We start from the raw sequence: 18,821 nt of genomic DNA on the forward strand, positions 1-18,821 counted from the left end.
GATGAAAATTTTTCAAACATTTAAATGTTTTTCGATTTTGTTTGGAAAATTTGTATAATTACCTTCCATGTAAGATGAAAATTGAATGAGGCAATTATAATGCGCACTCAGCAGCAAATAGCTCAATATGTCGTTATTTCTGTACTGATTCTTCAACATTCGTATAGCGTTTGTATAATAGTCTTATATTCGAATGTCCGTGCGTAATTGTATTCTTGAAATTGTGTGTTATGATAGTTTCGGTATAGCCAACTTAAATTATGTGTGGCAGGTGAATCTTTATTCTTTTTTAAATGCTAGAACGAAAACAATTACATTTTAAATGCAAGGCAATCAATGCAAATTTATCAATATCAATTTTTATTTATCATTTTCTGATTTATGTTGTACAATAAATAATTGAAATTCTACTTAACAACTTAATTGGTACATGTCGATGCGGTAGTGACATCTGCGGGCTGAAATAATACATTTGTGGATGTTGAAAGAATATATTTCAACAGCGAATATAACAATGACTCTCAAATAGAGTAAGTTCTCACGTCAATAATTCCGCCTAAAAAGTTTTCCTTGTTCAATTTCAACTAATTGGCTATCAATGATTATAATACGTTTAAGGTCAAATTTGATTTTACAATACAATAATGTTCTAAAGGAGAATGGGACTAGCTGCAAGACTGGCTAGCTGTTTTTTGCATATAAAAACAGATTTATTCGACAGTTCGATGGTTTCAAATAAATAGAAATTTAAAAATAGAAGAATCTTTTCTTGCATAGTCTTCCATTTACAATTACTTGCTATTGTCGATTGGTTTCAAGAGGTATTTACTTGATTTTACTGCAAATTTCCTGTGTGAATTCGGAGCACTTGGCCTTACCACCCAAGTCACCAGTGAGGTATTTTCCTTCTTTGATTACTTCAAAGCAAGCATCTTGGATACGATCGGCTTGATCGTTAAGCTCCATATGCTTCAACATCATTACGGCGGATAGTAGAAGAGCAGTTGGATTAGCCAAATCCTTACCAGCGATGTCGGGAGCTGTTCCATGGACCTTGCAGAGATTTTTCACATGAATTCTGTGTCACGTTTTCAAGCACTCGAGTAAATTACTTACCGATTCGAACAAGGCGCCATTCAAACCAATATTTCCTGAGGGGGTCAGACCTAGACCTCCAACGAGACCAGCGCACATATCAGACAAGATATCACCATACAAGTTGGGCATGACCTTGTTTTGAAATATGAAAATTGTATTAAATTTCTCACAATTTGTTACACCACACTCCTTACCAAGACATCGTATTTACCAGGATCTTGCACCATATTTAAACACACAGTGTCCAAATAACGTTCTTCAAACTTTACTTCAGGATATTTCTCGGCCATCTCACGACAGCATCTCAAGAACAAACCGTCAGACATTCGCCTATTAAGAAGGAACCAATGACTCCACTGAAATATTATTACAGAGTAGATACTTACATAATGTTCGCTTTGTGTACAACGGTAACTTTACTTCTCTTATTGTCTTTGGCATATTGGAAGGCAAACTCAGCAACACGCCGTGAAGCTTCCTCCGTAATCAACTTAATACTCTGCACAACACCATCGACAATTTCATGTTCAATACCTGAATATTCACCTTCAGTGTTTTCACGAATGGTAACAACATTGACATCGTCGTAGAGAGTTTTGTAGCCGGGCAAGCTGCGGCATGGTCGAACGTTGGCGTACAAATTGAATTCCTTTCGCAGGGCCAAGTTCAATGAGCGATGGCCTTTGCCTACTGGTGTCATCAGTGGTCCTTTAAGGCCAATTTTATTACGATTCACAGAATCGATGGCGGCTTGTGGGATACCGAATTTTCCATCTGCTTGCTGAAAGTTGAATAAAATAGTAACTTTTGAGACTAGCTTTCATGGTTTGGCAATACGAAAATTATTACTTCATTGCTAAATAACTACTCGCACATCACAACTTCTGAATTGTTATCGAAAATCAAATACCTAACAGTATCTATATTACATCGTAGGATTAAATTTCCACTACTTTTTAGCATGCTATGAATATCAATTGTCTGGTAACAAATTATCGCTCAAATGAAAATCAACAATTCAAACGTAGTTAGCATTGTACACGTTTTTCAAAATTTCTTGTCGATTCTCATGTTCTTCATGTCTCTATTTGCTTCATAATATATTTTCCTTGAGAAGTGGTGAAATAAAGGCGCATTTAAGCTAATACAAGAATTAAAATATGCTTACAAATATCGTACTATTTTCTATTCCGAAGAAAGATGAAATCTCAAACGCACTTCTGAAATTTTTAGGTTAAACGACATGCGCGGTATACTTTTTTAGTGCCTTGGAGTTATCAATGAAATTAAAACGCCAAATTTACAGAAAATGCAAGAGGCATGTTAATGGCCGTCATGATATTTCCAGAATAATTTAACGGAGATAGTAGAGGCTAGCATTGCAATGTACCAAAAAAGGTCCATGAAACAGATTATGTCTGGTACAATTATATATAATCGACTGTAGCCTTACATAGGCTTAATTAAAAAAATCCTGATTCAATAGGTCCCCAAATGGAAATGAATGCAGACGGAAAAGCTACAAAAGTAAGAATGAGATCACACATGAAACAGTGATTAGAAGCGAGACACATTTAAGAAACAAAAGTTGCGCTTTTACGTTAACGCTTTGAAGACGCATTATATGGGCTCCAAAGTAATTGGGAAGAGTGCCCAACTCGAACATAGGCGATATTTTTAGAAATTTGATTTACTTTTTACCATACCTACATGGCGGTTGTTCAAATCTCAATCTTTGCGAGCTGGCGAGAATTGCGGAAACACAAATCTACGGATACCGCCACGTTCGGAATGGGGCGAAAAAGTATTATAGAACGAGGAAAGAAAAGAAGGGAATCTATTCAGCGGAGTAGGTGTAAATCCTTAACTTGGCTTCCAACAAAGAGATAGTTATCGTAGTCCTAGTAGATATAGCAGGCACTTTTCTAATACCTTTGGATCAATGGTGTTCGCTGGCAGGAGGCACGGTATAGAAAACCCTATATAAAAACTGTTACAACCGTTCCTTCTGTACTCGGTTATATGCAGAGGTAGAGGAAATCTGCTGTTAGTCTTACTGAACGGAGCGAGATATCGTGCGCAAATAATTTCAGATTGTACAACAAATTCCGAGCCTAGTAGAAGAGCACATGGGCATACTTCTCCCCAAAACGGGCCATAAGTAAGACATGTGAGTCTGCACAGGTACACTGATTATACCAAGCAATGGTGAAACCCTTGCTTACCTATAGAGCACTAATACTAATACTAGCATCGCGACTAGAACACGACTTTTCACACGGATGGTACATACAATGAACTAACAGGTTGTAGTATAAGATAGGAAAACTCAATACTACATAATGCGCCCCGCCTATCCATCCATTAATAGGGCATCTACCCAGTTTCTTGCTTTCAATTGTATATTGATTTTTTCAGATATTTCATGGAGTAATTCCTGTGCAAGCAATAAGCTTCCAGCTAGCGGATAGGCACAAAATCCAACACTCGTATCCAGGACATAGAAATGACGGTTAACCTGCTCAGTCACCGTACAGTCATTCATTATACTCGAAATGACTAATTAAGCATTGGCTCAAGCAAAGAGAGCAAGTAACACGAAAGAAATTTCCATAAAACAAACTAGCTCCTACTAAACTTAATAACTATGTTACTGCCGACGTGTCATACAGTTGCCACAGTTGGGAAGGTGTGTTTCACTATATGGCATAGCCAATAATTGTTGCCCCTCCTTAACTTGTGACACATTCATTGCCGTTTCGCCCGCGAGTAACAAGTCTGTCCGCCCATTAAAGTCAGCAAAAAAGTATCATCTTGATCTTGATGTTGAGATAAATGCATTACCAGATTTTAGATAAGGCGGGGAAAGCGGATCGAGTGGTGTTAATTCGTTGGGCAACATCCAATTCGGTGCACCGTCGGCAGTAACCACGATTCCTAGATATACAAATTGATCAACGGCTTCGATACTCTGCCCATTAATGCAGATAGGGAGAGAACGCTGACTCGTCACATTCAGTACCTTGGTTTTGTTTATATCCGATCCGACTCTACTTGCCTCTCTTTCCAAATCTGTTTGAAGAAAGACATCATAGTCCATTGAACTCCGCCAGTTCCTCCGGGCAAGGTAGTATAAAGAAAGTCTTCGATAACAAAAAGAAATGACATCGGTGACATGACCTAACGAACTTCATTTTGGACTTCAAATTCCTCTCAGATTTTACCTCATGCAACTCGTGATATCATATGTCGCTCTTACAATAGTTATTGCTTTAGACAATTCTATAAACATTCTATGCAGGGAACGTTATTATTTGCAAATCGTGCACCATTCATTCCGAGCCATGATTCCTTGACAATTCATTCCAAACTACTTACAGTCGATAATAATACTTTGTCGAAATCAGCTAGTTCGTTTTCATTCCGGACTTGTTTCATAACTCACTTTGAATTTTCCTCCGTCGTTATCACCCTTGCTTTCAGAATGCTATTTTTTCAACTATATAGATCCTTCGATCCTAATTTCTAAATTCGATCAGTGATCCACTGTCTCATCGGTTGTGTCTGCTAAGTGCTTTCTGGGTTTTTCTTATTTTCGTGCTTCCGCCCGTTGATATCCGAGTAAAAACCTACATAATCGAGAAGACTTGCGAACTGGATTCGTCATTTAAGCCCCGTTTTTTGGTGTTACGAGGTTAGACAATTAAGTAATGAGACTGATTCCATAAAAACCGTATATTTAAAAATTATTCTACAACTCTGCCATCCCCTTCAAAGTAGTCCCCTTGGGCAGCTATACAGCGATTCCACCGCGTTTTCCACTCTTCGCAACATTTCTGGGACGCGTCGACTGGGATGTCGTCACGGTCGCTTGGGTGTCCGTAATTGACTCAAAATGGGTTCTTTTGACCACCGATTTTGTTCTAGGTAACAAAAAAAGTCCCAGGGTGACATGGCATATCATATCGATTAAGTAGCGTGGGATCGTTTTCCACTTGTTCCAAACAGTCTTCTGCGAAGGTCATTCGATGCTGCTTTTCTTCCTCACAAAGCTTCTTTAAAACAATCTTCACGCACAACTTTTTCATCCCGAAATCGTCTGTTAAAATTTGTCTGACTATTTCACGATTCATACCCAGTTTCGAGGCCAATATTCGAACTGCTAAACGCCGATCTTCACGGATTAGGGTGCCCACACGCTCGCTGCCCATTCGCGTCAGTCCGCACCTCGACTGGTCTCCCGTACCGCGCCTCGTCTTCCACGCTTTCATGCCCCTCCTTAAATTCTTTATGCCATCGAAACACCTGGGCACAACTAAGAGCACTATCACTATACACTTTTACAATTTTAGCGTACATTTCCGAAGCTGATTCGCCCAATCTGGCGCAAAATTTTATCGCGACGCGTTGCTCGTTTCTCCGTTTTCGTGACGAGCACCACCAACATACGTCTACTCAACACGACACAGCAGGCGTACGAAACAAGCTAGAGAATTTGAAGGTTGCAGGTTTACCATAAGCGCGGCAATAAAATCAGTCTCATTACTTAATTGTCTAACCTCGTATCTTATTGTCGATTACCAAAGTGACTAACTCAATGTATGCTCCTATTTGTTTCCTTTGTTTTTGAAATAGTTTTAATCTTACAATATTCGATCCGACTATATTTCAGGGAATGGCGAATTCATAGCGGCAAAACAAGTAGAATGATCATTTGAATCAGGAGTATGAGGATAATAGACCAATTCTTGCTCAGCTTAGCCAGTGCATAATCCGCGCGACATATTAGTCTAGCACTTGCCATTTAATTACAGCAGTCACCCTTAGCTGACTTCATATGGTAACTGTTTTGAAAAGAAATTCTCAGAAGAAATCCTATTTCAAAAGAATCTACCCCAGAACACTTTTTTGCATCACCAATTCCTTAAACTTTTCCGGAGTTACACACACCGTTCATCGATTTCTTAATTGTAAACAGCATTACGTTAAGTGCATTTTTCATTACAATTACTCCAGCCACAACACTGTTTTTTTGTGGTTGAACGCCGCAATTCACGTGATATAATATGTTTGCTTATTTAAAGCTATTTCAGTCACTCAATGAACTGTTAATGGCAAGGTTTCGCAAGTACCTTCTCTGATAAGATTTTATTAGCATGTTGATGTGCATTATATGATTTTAAAGTGATTTACGCCATTTGTTATGGTAATTGGGTAGTAATAAATCTACTTTAATAACTATTAGTAATATTATATTACTACAATAGGTAGTTGGAATTCAATATATTATAAGCTGTGAAAACACGAAATTGAGTCAATTACCACAGGTATACAAATTGCATGAGGAAAAGACTATTATGAAGTGGTGAAACGCGACCGCAGATGATTTATGTATTAATCACTATTTCCGACATTTAAGTAGTTTCAGAGCCACCTACATCCGACAGGATTTATTCAGAGACAAGTTTATAATGAATTTTTAAGAAGGAGATGAAAGTATTTTTCCAATTCGAGTATATTGTGTTGAACATGAGTAAATTAAGGGTGAGAAACCTATCTGGAATCGACTTTTTGTCAACCAGAGATCCCCACAGTGAGATTTAAGTTGTAATTTTTTTCTGCATTAGAAGCTTGGACACAATATTATTCACTGAGCAAACGTGGAATCCCGCAGTTAGAATGCTATTCCAAACTTCTTTTTGAAATAATAAAGGCTATATCATTAACAATAGCATCGTTAAACCCACAGCATGGTTAGCCTTCTGAAGATTGGAGTGTTCGTTTCAATTTTACCAAGTTGAGAACTTTTCATGGACAGATTATAATGAACAATTAACGAGAGAATAATAATCTAACATAACATATGGTTTTTTCTTCAATACATCATCAAAGATTCTTCTGTATTACAGAAGGGTTATGCCAAATCAAGTCTTCGTCCAAAATAAATTAAATTAATTTCTGATAACGGAATAATAGTATTAGTAATTCGAGTAAGTTTCAGATTGATAATCCATCTATAGAAAAGTACTACACTACTATGTGCACTAAATGTGCACACCATCGCACCGGAGTGAAAACATCTTTTTCTATAGTGTTATTAATCATACCGAATATTTGCCACCAAATTTACTGTACTGCTTTATTGATACATTGAATGCCGCTTGTAAATAGAACACCATCGCGAGGCCAATTTTTTCAGGCCAAAAGTTGTTGCCTGATTATCTGACTTTATTACTTTTAACATTCAACGATTTAAAAAATAATCTGCAGCTGACGCACATGAAATGTTTGTTTAGGCTTGCAGCTACGGGTTACTTCAACGGAACAAGCAGTGATTGTTTCAGTCGCCCCAAAAGTATAATCTGAGATACCAACAAAATTTTAAAACGAAATATTGGAAGCATTAATTCATGAAAGCTCATGTAAGGCGATAGTTGAACTTGATGCTTGACTAGAAGCGATCAACAACAATTTCAAAACATATGAATTTATTAGGACTGATTGAACGCCAAGGATATTAAGGATTGTAAGATATAAAGTCGAGAGACGATCAAGATGTGTTATGATTGACGATAAACAAATTGGGAAACCGGAAGCTGGACGCTTTAGGTATGACCGGTTTTGTGTATTTCTTATATATTTGAGTGGAAATTTGTACCTACCTCGAAATGTTTATGCATTTAGAATGCCAAACTATTCACTTTACTGTGATCCTGACATACAAAGTCTTAAGTTTCAGTAAATTTGTACAAACGCGACACGATTGCGCGATTCCCACTAGACTTGGCACTATCATGCTTTATATCGAAGTTTATTATGCATATTATGATTCTAAGATGAACTTAAGGGGATTCATTAACTTTATTTATGAAGATATCGGTATGGAATGTATTTTGGGTCCTAGGTACTGCATAGTGGTAGCTTCGAGGTTTTATTTAATAAGTACTCACTTTCCATAAAGGACAGGGAAAACAATCCAATTGGATCAGGGCATTGTTAGAGCAGTTCATTTAACACCTTAAAGGTACTCTACAGGTCTATGTATGCAATACGGTCAGCATTGCACTCGTCCGTGATTACCTTGATTTGACTCAGGTATTCATTCAAAGCTGAGTCGTCTGCTAAGCGGTATCCAGTCACAATACAGATTCCTCTGCCTTCGGTGATATTTGAACCGCAACCTTCTGCTACGACAGCCTAGGCTCTAACCACTGAACCATCCGGACAGATGTACAATATGATTAATGGAAAACTGCACTTTCCGTTTAGAATAAAAAAAGAAGGCTTACAGTCAAAAATCAAACATTTAGGTAGGCATTTTTCGGATTTATAAATATTATTGACTGTTTAGTTTTCAATAATAGAATCTCAATGGAATTCAATAATCTTAGTAAGTGGAAAAGTGGAAAATCGTCTCAGAAATTTTTGAATAGAATTGAAAGACTGCGAAGATGCAACCGGCACTAATTTCTTCAAGAATTGTTGATTTCCCTTTCTCGTCCGAACAGACAAACAGAAAAATATTGCGTTAAAAGACTTGTTTAGTACAACCTTGAATACACGGCTAGGAAATAAATAATTTAAAAAATTAAAATTCCTTCGGCGAAGAATATTTTGACCGAACCATCCAATCCGGCAACGATTCCCACAAAACTTCTGTGGATTTTAAATCAGAACTCTTCGGTAAACAAATCATTTCATGACCTAAAACTAACCTCAGACCTTCACAGCGTTACCATAACTTTTAATAGTTAGTGATACATAGTCTAGCGCTATAAATGTCCTTTGTTCACTCCTTTGTGGAAATTGAAGGCATTCTTATGAACTTTATTTTCTTATTCTTACTGATTGCAGAAGTACAACTATGTATATCGATTACATCGAACCCAATTGACAGTCCACCTTTATCTAATTCGGCATGGTAATGTCTACTAAGTTAGGATTTGAGTAAAACACCAGCCTTCACGACCACAACTACCAGTTACATATAAATCCAACACGGAATTTCCGACTTCATTGCATCTACCAAGCAGAGCGTTGACATTACAAATGCGGTGATAATAATGGTGCAGCTAGACGCTAGGTTTCTAGCTAGGCTATATACGTAGGGCAGTCACACCGATATGCAAAGAGTTGTGTTTGGTAAAAAAACATCAGAATCAAGGCTTGAATTGTTTTACCCAATTCTCATCAGACTATTACTGACTATTATTCCTCAAGCCACGATTCCCAAATGTGTGCGGAAAGTCAACTATAGCAGGCGATCGTTCTTCTGAAAAATAACTCCAATGGGCTTCACTTTAAATAATAGCTCTGCCCTTATGTTGAAAAAAATCAACTTGAGATAATTTTCCGATCATTCCATATGCCAAACTTTACGAGTTTTATCACAATAAACTAGTGATAGGAAATTAAAATGAATTATGAAGTCAAGGACGTTCAAAGTTGAACATTCACCAAACTTAAAAAGTAGCGAATATTGACCCCTCCAGCCCGCCTGCATCTACAGTGGTAGAAATATAATTAGAAACGACATAAGTTCCATGGAATTTTTGTATGTAATTTCATTATTATTGGACAAAAATGATTTCTTCAAAAGGAAAATAATCTATTACACAGAATCTTTCAAAAATAACAATTTTTATAAGAATCTAATAGGATAAAATGGATAATTTTTGACAAGGAAAGCACAAAAAACAATAATTATTCGTGGAAAAATGATTCGAAACGCTGCCTTATTTTGAAATCAAAAGGGTTTATTTTGTTGGATCGGTAAACTCATGACCAACTCTGACATCTCATGTTTTTCCAAACTTCTTCAATATTTACGGAACTTTTTTCGAATGCAAGCCTCGCTTCACATCAGGCCACAATTTTTCAATGGGATTGAGATCAGGATCGTGCACTAGCCAGGTCAGAACATCAATTTTTTGTTCTTCCAGCCAACGCTTTACCAGTCGCGAGGTGTTTTGTATAATGAATCGTCATGAACTCAAAAGAATAGAGCTCGATCACATTTTCTAGGATATTCTTATGTTTAATGATCCATACGCCCGTCGATCCGAACAATAGAACCAATACCATGCAAAGAAAATACTCCCCATACCATGCCACTTCGTCCACTTTGTTTGATTGTTTTAATTGTGTATCTTAAATCCAATTAATTGTTTACTGTGCGCCGAACATAGCGTCTACCATCGGATCCAAACATGTTACTCTTCGATTCATCACTTCAGAGTACTCTTTTTCAGAAAGATAGTGGCTTCTGTAAGTACTCTTACGCAAATTCTAGTCACCTTTTAAAATTTCGTTTGAAGACGTATGATTTATGGCTAGGAGAGCATCCATGCAATCCAATTTCTTGCAAACAATTTCGTTTAGTCCTCGCAGTAATATTGTTGCTCAATAACTGAATATCCCTACTTGTTACAGAAGGATTGGCTATACTCTGCCGACAAATAAGTATGTCTTCCTTAGGTGTAGTTTTATTTTTCTTTCTTTCCTTTTCGGATCCTCAACAGTTCCCGTCTTAGAATGCACTTGAATCGCACTGTAAACCATCTTCTTAGAATACTAAAGATCTACCGCTAATTTGCGCATTAAAGAATTCTCTTTACAATTCTTTCTCACAATTAACTTTCTTATTTCGTCTCGTTTCGTTCGTGTTTTCCCATTTTACTGCTGGATTGGTAATAGCGATGTTAAGGTAATTAAGTAAGTCAGCCGCACCCCAAACCATTTTTAATTATATTTGCACAATATTGTCTAATCTCGCTATGTTTATTAGCTTTAAAACGTACTTATGGGCGACAGAAAACATTGCGACAATTCGTAATAGAATACAATTTTACGGTTACAAACATTTGACCATAGAAATCGCTGATTACGAAGAAAACATAACTTTATGTTTTTTTATATCGTTTCTAATTATATTTCTACCACTGTAGATCGAGCTGGCCCTATTATTACATATTATTTTCGTCCGAATGTAATTACTATTCATATCCCATATTTTAGGTGCTCTCATAGTGTGTTTCATGATGAAGGCCACTGTTTATTATGTAATAAGACACTTGAAAGAAACTGGCTCTGTTTCCCCAAAATAGGTAGTGTGCGGCTTGCGAAAATCCAGTCGTAGCATCCAAAACGACAGATTTTGCGGAACATAAAGAACAACTCCAAGTCAGATTACAAGGAATTTGAGAAACAAAGAAATATGTAGCAACAATGCATCGCCAAACCGTTCAAAATGCTCTTCACAGTGGGGGAGATGTAGGGCCTGTACTTTGAGAAAAAAACCGCTGCTTTCCCAAAGAAATATTAAAAAATCAAATTAAATTAAAATTTAATATACTAGAGTTTGCTAACAAAAGAGAAGAGTTCCGGGAAACTATTATTTTTACCGGGGATCGAAATTCACAGTAAATTATTATTAACTTCATTTAAGCAAATATCGTTACGGGGAGTATTTCGGAGCGTAGATACCATGTACATGGTATTTTGCCGATTTTTCGTAAACTGCTCGAGAATGAGTCCTAGAAGTAATTAACCCATTTAAAACCTTCCCATTCCTCGCTAAAGTTAATTGTGCACAAGCGTCGGGGGTTCACAGTTACAACCTCTCTATCAAATTTCGTGTCGATAAGTGTAGCCGTTTCTGAGAAAAGTGCGTGTGATAGACAGACAGTAAACCATTTTTAATAACGTTTTGTTTTCAACAAAAGCGTTAAAAAACTTCTGATCTACTTCAGAGCCTGGAATTAACTCCGACACAGCACTGTTAGGCACACGTCGAAAAGGAGCTACAGAGAGGAGAGGTAATGAACAAAATGATCACATAAAGGATATTCAGAACTCCATTCCTGTAGAAGTTACCGAAAACATGTAGGGTCGATGAAAATAGTACTTCTCGCAGTTGGATCATGACATAAAATACTAATTAATCTTTGTATTAAATTCAATTTACTGTACAAGATCATTGTTTTGGACAGTAAGAGTTTTGACCCTATGGTGAGACGTTTCGAGCGGAACAGTTTTTGTAAGCTGAAATAGACTATTGGCAGCCAACAACCGCTTTTCGACCTTAGATAGGAGAAATTTTCAGCGGTCTCAAAGTTTAACTCCCCTATCTTTAATTTGAGTGTAATTATGCGGTGTTTCCAACGATTAATCATCTGAAATAATAAAAAAACTTGTTGTTGTTTCTTTTTCGTTGGTGTAGATATTTATTCTTGCAAGTACCGATATTTCTGGAACCACTTGTTCCCTTCATCAGTGCTAATAAGTCGGGACTTGTTCCCTTCATCAAGTCGGGATAATGTTAATAATGTTAATACCACCAGAGAAAATCTGATCTGTTGCTGATTTGCCTGAATTGAAGCCTCTTTAATATTAGCCAATGATGTTCCGGGCGTTTAGGGCTAGCCGACCTAGTAAGATAGCGGAGAATATCTTATAGATGGTACTCAGTAACATGATACCTATATAGTTGCTGCACTGCGCAATATCCCCTTTTTATGCGGCGGAAGATGCCCATAATAAATTATTGTTTTTTTTTCTTTAATCATTTATTTATAAATATCATTCCTTTCGAGATATTTGGTTACAAAATGTATTGCGGCAACTATTCAACTTTTTGTTTGGTTGACTGTACAAGTAAATCTTCGTATTATAAAACTGTCGCAAGGTAGGACGCCTTCAATTGTGGTTATTTGTTCTTAGGAATTGCTTTCCATTATAATAATTAATTACGAAACGCATAGTTCAAATGTTTATGATTAAAAGCGGGCGATGTTTTCCATCTGCAAGGACCATTTACAAGCCAAACTCAACAAATTTCCTTCATGCTATTTTGCCAGATGTCAGCATGTATCATGTCGACTTGTCGCTTTGATGAGATTCAGGTCAACAAAACCAATATTAACGATTCATCGGCATATTATCGTCTGGTTTCGACTTATGTTAAGAAGTCTTATCAAAGCAGGATAACTTTAAAGTAAGGGCGATTTTACTAGATCGAAGGGTTTTAACTTTAAATTTTTCTTTTCCCAGCAAAGTCGACGGGTTCTTCATGTCTGAGGCCATCGACAGCGCTGAAAACAGTGACTACCGGCAACCGTTCAGTAGATGGGAGCTGACTCACCAACCAACCAACGTTATTCCACAATTCAAATCTTGGAGAAAGAAAAAAAGAATCTAAATAGATAGATAGAGATAGAAGAACCCGTCAACTTTTCAAAACCCTTCGACTAGGCCGATGTAAGCCGATTTCTATACTTCTACAATGGGCAGCTCACCTAGGTTAGTCCTTAACCAAACCGCAACGGACTTGATGTTTAGCACCTTTGAAAGTCTGCAGCTATATGCATTCTTTAAATTCAACCTCAATAGATGTTATGTTGATTTGATGGGAAACATTTCAAATTGATCAGTTAACGCGAACTCGGGGAAATCCAATAAGAAAATAATAAACGAATGGGAAAATATATGAACCCTGTATTTCTTGTGTAGAAAACCGGGCCGGTGACTCACACGCACATAAATTCCCAGATAGATTTGAAACTTGATTCTTGAAATTAAGATGAATTTGCACTTAACATAGCGAGTTTTATTGAACTGCACTAGTGTACACTTGACCTGGGAATTTTCCTTAATCAACTAAAGTGTAAGATTGACACTACATCAATCAAGCAGCCTTGATGGAAGATCAGTCCACGCTGACTACACAATCGATGCAAGATTTCTCCTAAAAAATACGAGATATTTTGATTTTTTATCGGTCTGAACTGGTTGCCAGAAACCCACGCGCTATTCCACTAATATAGCGTAAACATTTTATCGTGACCAAAGTCTGCATCTGCATCCTAAAATATCTTCCCCTTTAATGTCTCGCCATGTTCTAATTGCGTTTGACAATGACAGAAATTCATTATTGCAATCCATAACTTGATATGAGCATGATTCTAACAAAAGTTACGATAAATTTCCATTAACTGCAAACACCAATCTGAATTACTTTCAACTCGGCTGAGAAACTAGGCAACGAGAAACGCGACGGTATGTCGTGACCAGAATAGAAACTTTTCAATTAACAGTTGCGATAGCGGCAGGCGAACCAGACAAATTGTCCAAATTGCAAGTCTGCACTCAGCTGGTTAAATGTTGCGACGATAACTTAATAAAGCGTCATGTGACACACGTGGGAACACCTATGTACGTTCTCAAGAATAACCGACGTTATCAAGAAAAGCGCTTACTAAACTTGCGCTCCATACGCGGGGCTCGACAGCATTCGGCGCAAATGGCTTCGCTATCAGCGCCAAGGTTGCTATGTACGATTAATTTGCGCTGATATAAGATCTTGACATTATCAACGAGATGTGCACTATCGACTACAAGTCTAGACATAAACAAACTGAACAGAACTTACCCGAACTGGAGTAACATCCACGGGCTCCCACTCGATAGGAACGCTGGCGGCTTCGAAGATCTTCTGGACGGCCGCCGAGATCTCAGGTCCGATACCATCGCCAGGAATTAGGGTGACCTTCCGTACACTCGACGAGAATCCTCGTCCCGATGTTGGAGCTGTGACCTAAAAATAAATTGCCCAAGACTTAGAATCTCCAAGAAAGTTACATAAGTTTGAGGTTAGGAAAAATCGGTGCTGCGACGGGGATCCTAACAGAGGGGCTGCAGATTTACCCGCAGGATGCAGCCTACAGGACTTGAACTGTGTGGGAGTGCCGACCATTTGAAGAAAAAAGCGAGGCAGAGCACGCGACGTCACTTTTTCCACGTTATATAAACATACTGACCACTGAGCTCGGTTCCTCCCTAACCTTTCCACCAAACGAAAACCGATTCAACTAGAAGAATTGAAAAATATTCCAAGCCATTAATGAGAAAGGCTTATCGCGGACACTACAATATTCCTAATAATTTCAATTTGTTCTACTCAGTCATTAAGAATTGGCTCGAAAGGCTCGCAAAATTGACAAAGCTGAAGCGACTTGAACTGAGTTTTACACATTTCGGGCCGAGTGGAAGCTACAAACTAAAATGACGGAATGACTGACACTACAGGGAATAATAATCTTACAATGCGTTGGATGAGACGTGAAGCCATGCCGGTACAAATTTATTCGAGTCTAGATAGAATTGTTAAGATTAGCAAAAGCAATTTCGCACACACCACACGCACTTGACTTCCTATCGACGATGTGCGAACGACGATCTGAAGTTCGCAGAACCTTGACAACTGACATTTCGACAGAGGGGAAATGTACTCTAGAGGCAAATAAATTAATGTACTAGTTTTTGATCTAATTTAGTGACATCTACTGAGAGTTTTTTACTGTCTTACCCAAGATACACACTTTCCAATTTTGATTATATCAATTCACAATAGCTGGCAAACAAATATTTGCAACTAAAAATTCTGGATTTAAAATAATTTCTTATTTTAACAGGGTCGCAGAAATCGTAGCAGCACAAAGAAAAGAAATTTTGAGCTGATTCAAGAATTTTCAAAATGTATGAAAGATAAGGATACATAGAGAACATTTTAATTACAGGAAGACAAGTTTTTTAGTGGAAAAGCAATCACTTATTTGGCTTTTGTGATTTGCTAGCGACTAGAATTGGGGATAGTTTTTCTTTTTCTGCTATTTTTCTAATTCACGGTGTCATTATCTTATGATGAAAGATGAATTAGTGTCCTGTATGCGATATGATAAATGGGAATCAATCAGAAGTCCAAGTTGTGGCAAATAAGAATCATTGATATAGGTGGCCATGGTTCTTGTAAGAGCTCGTTAGGAGATTTTAACGATCCAAGAGGATGAAGAACTTTAAAAGAAAAACGAGCACTTCCCCATGGCTTTCAAACGTAATGACATGGACTAGATAAAAATGTATGTATATTCTGGTAAAGGTTTCTGCTAATCTATAACGCCTCGCTAAATTTTATAAAATGAAGACTTTTCCGAGGAAATACTTTCTGTATGTGATGTAACTAAAAATTGGGAAAAAGTCTTGACTGCAATAATTAAACTAGTGTTTTTGTGTCCCGTTCTATCGAAAGATAGGTGTCGAAGTAATATTCAAATGCCTGAAGGAAGCTCGTCAAGGATCGCTATTTTTTAAGAGGTTCACAGTATCACTGTATCTTAATTATATAGTGGAGAGTTTATGCTTGAAGGAATATATGTATGTATGTAACGACCCAGAAGAAATAACAGACATCATAGATCAAAACGGCAGATGAATTCTTTGACGTAAACTCTTCGTGGAAACCTAGTTATTAGCGAGGAGCCTTAGGAGGAGGGAAACAACTGAAAATTTCTATTTAGAGCAAATAATGCTGCTTGACTGCCGGAACAGATTCGGATGATGTAACCGCCATTTTTTGTTACAGGCATTCTTCCCCTGCCAATTAATGGCCTACATATATCTAAGCCTGGATTATAGTCGCAATTTTTGCGATGAGCTGGGTTGGTTCCATAATCGAGTTTTTCGTGTTTGTGACCTTGATCATATGTATTGCTTAAGGGAATATCTACTGGTTGTTCCAAACCTTTTAATAGAAAGAAGCTAGACCGACGGGCTAAAGGTAAAATATCACCTTCATATCACGCCAATTAATTGGCGTATAAGTGATATTTATTCCGAATATGTAGAGCTAGGGCCTTCATTTCCTCTATGACTAAATCAGGAATGATATCTGCGCTTGCAGATTTGTATTTATCGAAGAATTAAAAGCTCATTTTACTCGCTCAAGGGACACTACTCTGCATATCAAAGTCCAGTCTTTGGTATGCGAGCTGTATGTGGCAGTCGATTCTGAGCGGTGATTTTGGGCGCTGCTCAGGGAGTACATTTCAAGCAGATGTTTTGCCATTACATAATCGCTTTCTGTGTGCTTCCTGCTCTGTCAGCGTAAGCTATCCAACTGCAGGCTGCGGTCTTTGCGAAGAATCGACTTCAACTTGCTGGTCGTTCCGAGCGAGTTAGTCTCTTTGCAAAATTGTCTCCATAATTATATTTCTGGTGGCCTTTGTATCAATGTGAATTAGGTTTAAAGCTCGATTGAAGAGCGTCCTTGAAATTACCCTCTGTTTTGCCAAATTCACTATGGTGGGACATGGTGTTGGTTTTGATGTGCCAACTAGGAATCGAAAATGACCCCCATTGTATTCGAAACTTCTAAGATTTCGTCAATACCTATCAGCGCCATATCATCGGAGTATGCTGGCCTAACACTATTACAAGCGAAGAACTTAGAAGTGGCAGTGGATAGGCAATGCATTAAATAGGGTCGACAATTGCATCGCTGGCTACACCATGCCGTGAAGTCCAATCTCTCAAGATGGTCGAGGGGTAATTCGCCGCAAGTGCGCTTGCCGCAGAATAGTAGAGAAGGAGTGTAGATGTCTCAGAAAATCATGGGGAAAGCTGAAGCGCATTCAAGGTTTTAAATTGCAAATGATGGCTTTATACCTCACCAAAAGTAAATGGCGACCATATATATCTCAATGCCACCGTGATGTCATAACTGCTCGTCTGGCTATATTGAAGAAATTGAGTTAAATAATAATAAATTTCAGTTGCTGCTACATATTCACGATAGGCTATTGCCTATTTGCTTACGGAAATGCAAATCCACGGTATCCGAAATAGAATGCACTTTAGGCCCATTCATGGAGGTCCAAGCCTTATATTATGCTTTATTCGAGGCGATTTGCGACGCGGTAAGGCAGTATAAAATCGATTTGCTGTAAATCAGTTGGATCCTTCATACACCAGAAGAGAGAAAGATTGGTTGGACGGAAATCTATGAGACAGAATATATTAGGGGCTACCTACAAGGAGGGCTTCTCTCTTCTCTGTTAACACTCATGAGGATATAAAGCCCTTTGGGCAAATATTTGCAGACAACCTAGCTGTAATAATTATCGGCGGTTACAGTTTGTGACCGTTTGAATTCAGTTCTGCAGGTAATCAGTTGGTGCCTCCATAAAAGATTCACGATGAACTCCAGGAAGACTTGACTAGTTGTGTTCACCAGGAACTTTAAGTACAGCTACACGCTACAGACCTTATCAGGGGCGGAAAGCTACCTGGTACAAACAGTCAAGTATTTAGGGGTGCACTTTGACTCCAATCTAATGTGAAAACACCACATTCAGGAACAATATAAGAAACCTGAAGATTGCTTTGGTGGTGTAGAACTGTAATAGATAAGACACGGGAATTTTCACCGCAACGAATTCATTGGATGTACACATCCACAATTTTGATGTTTGTTTGCTGACCTAGACAACACTTTGCTAACAGCAGGAAGCTGCTGGCGCAGATTCAAAGGCTCGGTTGCTTAAGCATTACTGAAGCAATGAATACTACACCGAGCGCGGCACTCGAAGCTCTCCTAAATATATCTCCCTCCTCCCACCATTAATTTGGTGGTGAGCGCAGATAAGGTTGATAATATTGACATTTGGAAGTGTGGCCAATCATGCGACCATGCGTCCATTTGGAAATTACCTGTCTATCTCTAGTGCCTGCAGAAAATATGGTTTCTAGATCTTTGAAAAGACATGTTCTGTCGTAATCACGAAAAGATAAAAATGGTCTACAAATGGCCAGGAGTCTTTTGGGCTTACATACTTTACAGAATCTTTATCGACGGATCAGTCATGAAGGACAGATTGCGGCGCAGGGGT

General features: G+C 38.0%; 1 protein-coding gene across 1 annotated transcript; it reads right to left on the bottom strand.

Moving 5' to 3' along the window:
• Window positions 1-343: 343 nt before the first annotated feature.
• On the bottom strand, window positions 344-15,359 carry LOC119654440 (probable isocitrate dehydrogenase [NAD] subunit alpha, mitochondrial). Its single transcript, XM_038059840.1, has 6 exons — window positions 15,200-15,359; window positions 14,528-14,692; window positions 1,485-1,879; window positions 1,293-1,428; window positions 1,117-1,230; window positions 344-1,053 (listed from the first exon to the last, which is right to left on the bottom strand). The coding sequence occupies exons 1-6, from the start codon at window positions 15,224-15,226 to the stop codon at window positions 826-828; spliced, it is 1,065 nt and encodes a 354-aa protein (XP_037915768.1). The 5' UTR covers window positions 15,227-15,359; the 3' UTR covers window positions 344-825.
• Window positions 15,360-18,821: the final 3,462 nt, after the last annotated feature.

The sequence above is a fragment of the Hermetia illucens genome, chromosome 4, assembly GCF_905115235.1.
Source record: "Hermetia illucens chromosome 4, iHerIll2.2.curated.20191125, whole genome shotgun sequence".
NCBI classification, from domain to species: domain Eukaryota; kingdom Metazoa; phylum Arthropoda; class Insecta; order Diptera; family Stratiomyidae; genus Hermetia; species Hermetia illucens.

Bases quoted from the DNA above. Each gene is read 5' to 3' on its own strand.
- LOC119654440 (XM_038059840.1), bottom strand. From the start codon at position 15,226: ATGGCTTCACGTCTCATCCAACGCATT. The intron at 14,693-15,199 runs GTAAGATTATTA...ATTTATTTTTAG, and splicing joins CACGTCTCATCCAACGCATT to GTCACAGCTCCAACATCGGG. The intron at 1,054-1,116 runs GTAAGTAATTTA...AATCTCTGCAAG, and splicing joins ATGGCGCCTTGTTCGAATCG to GTCCATGGAACAGCTCCCGA.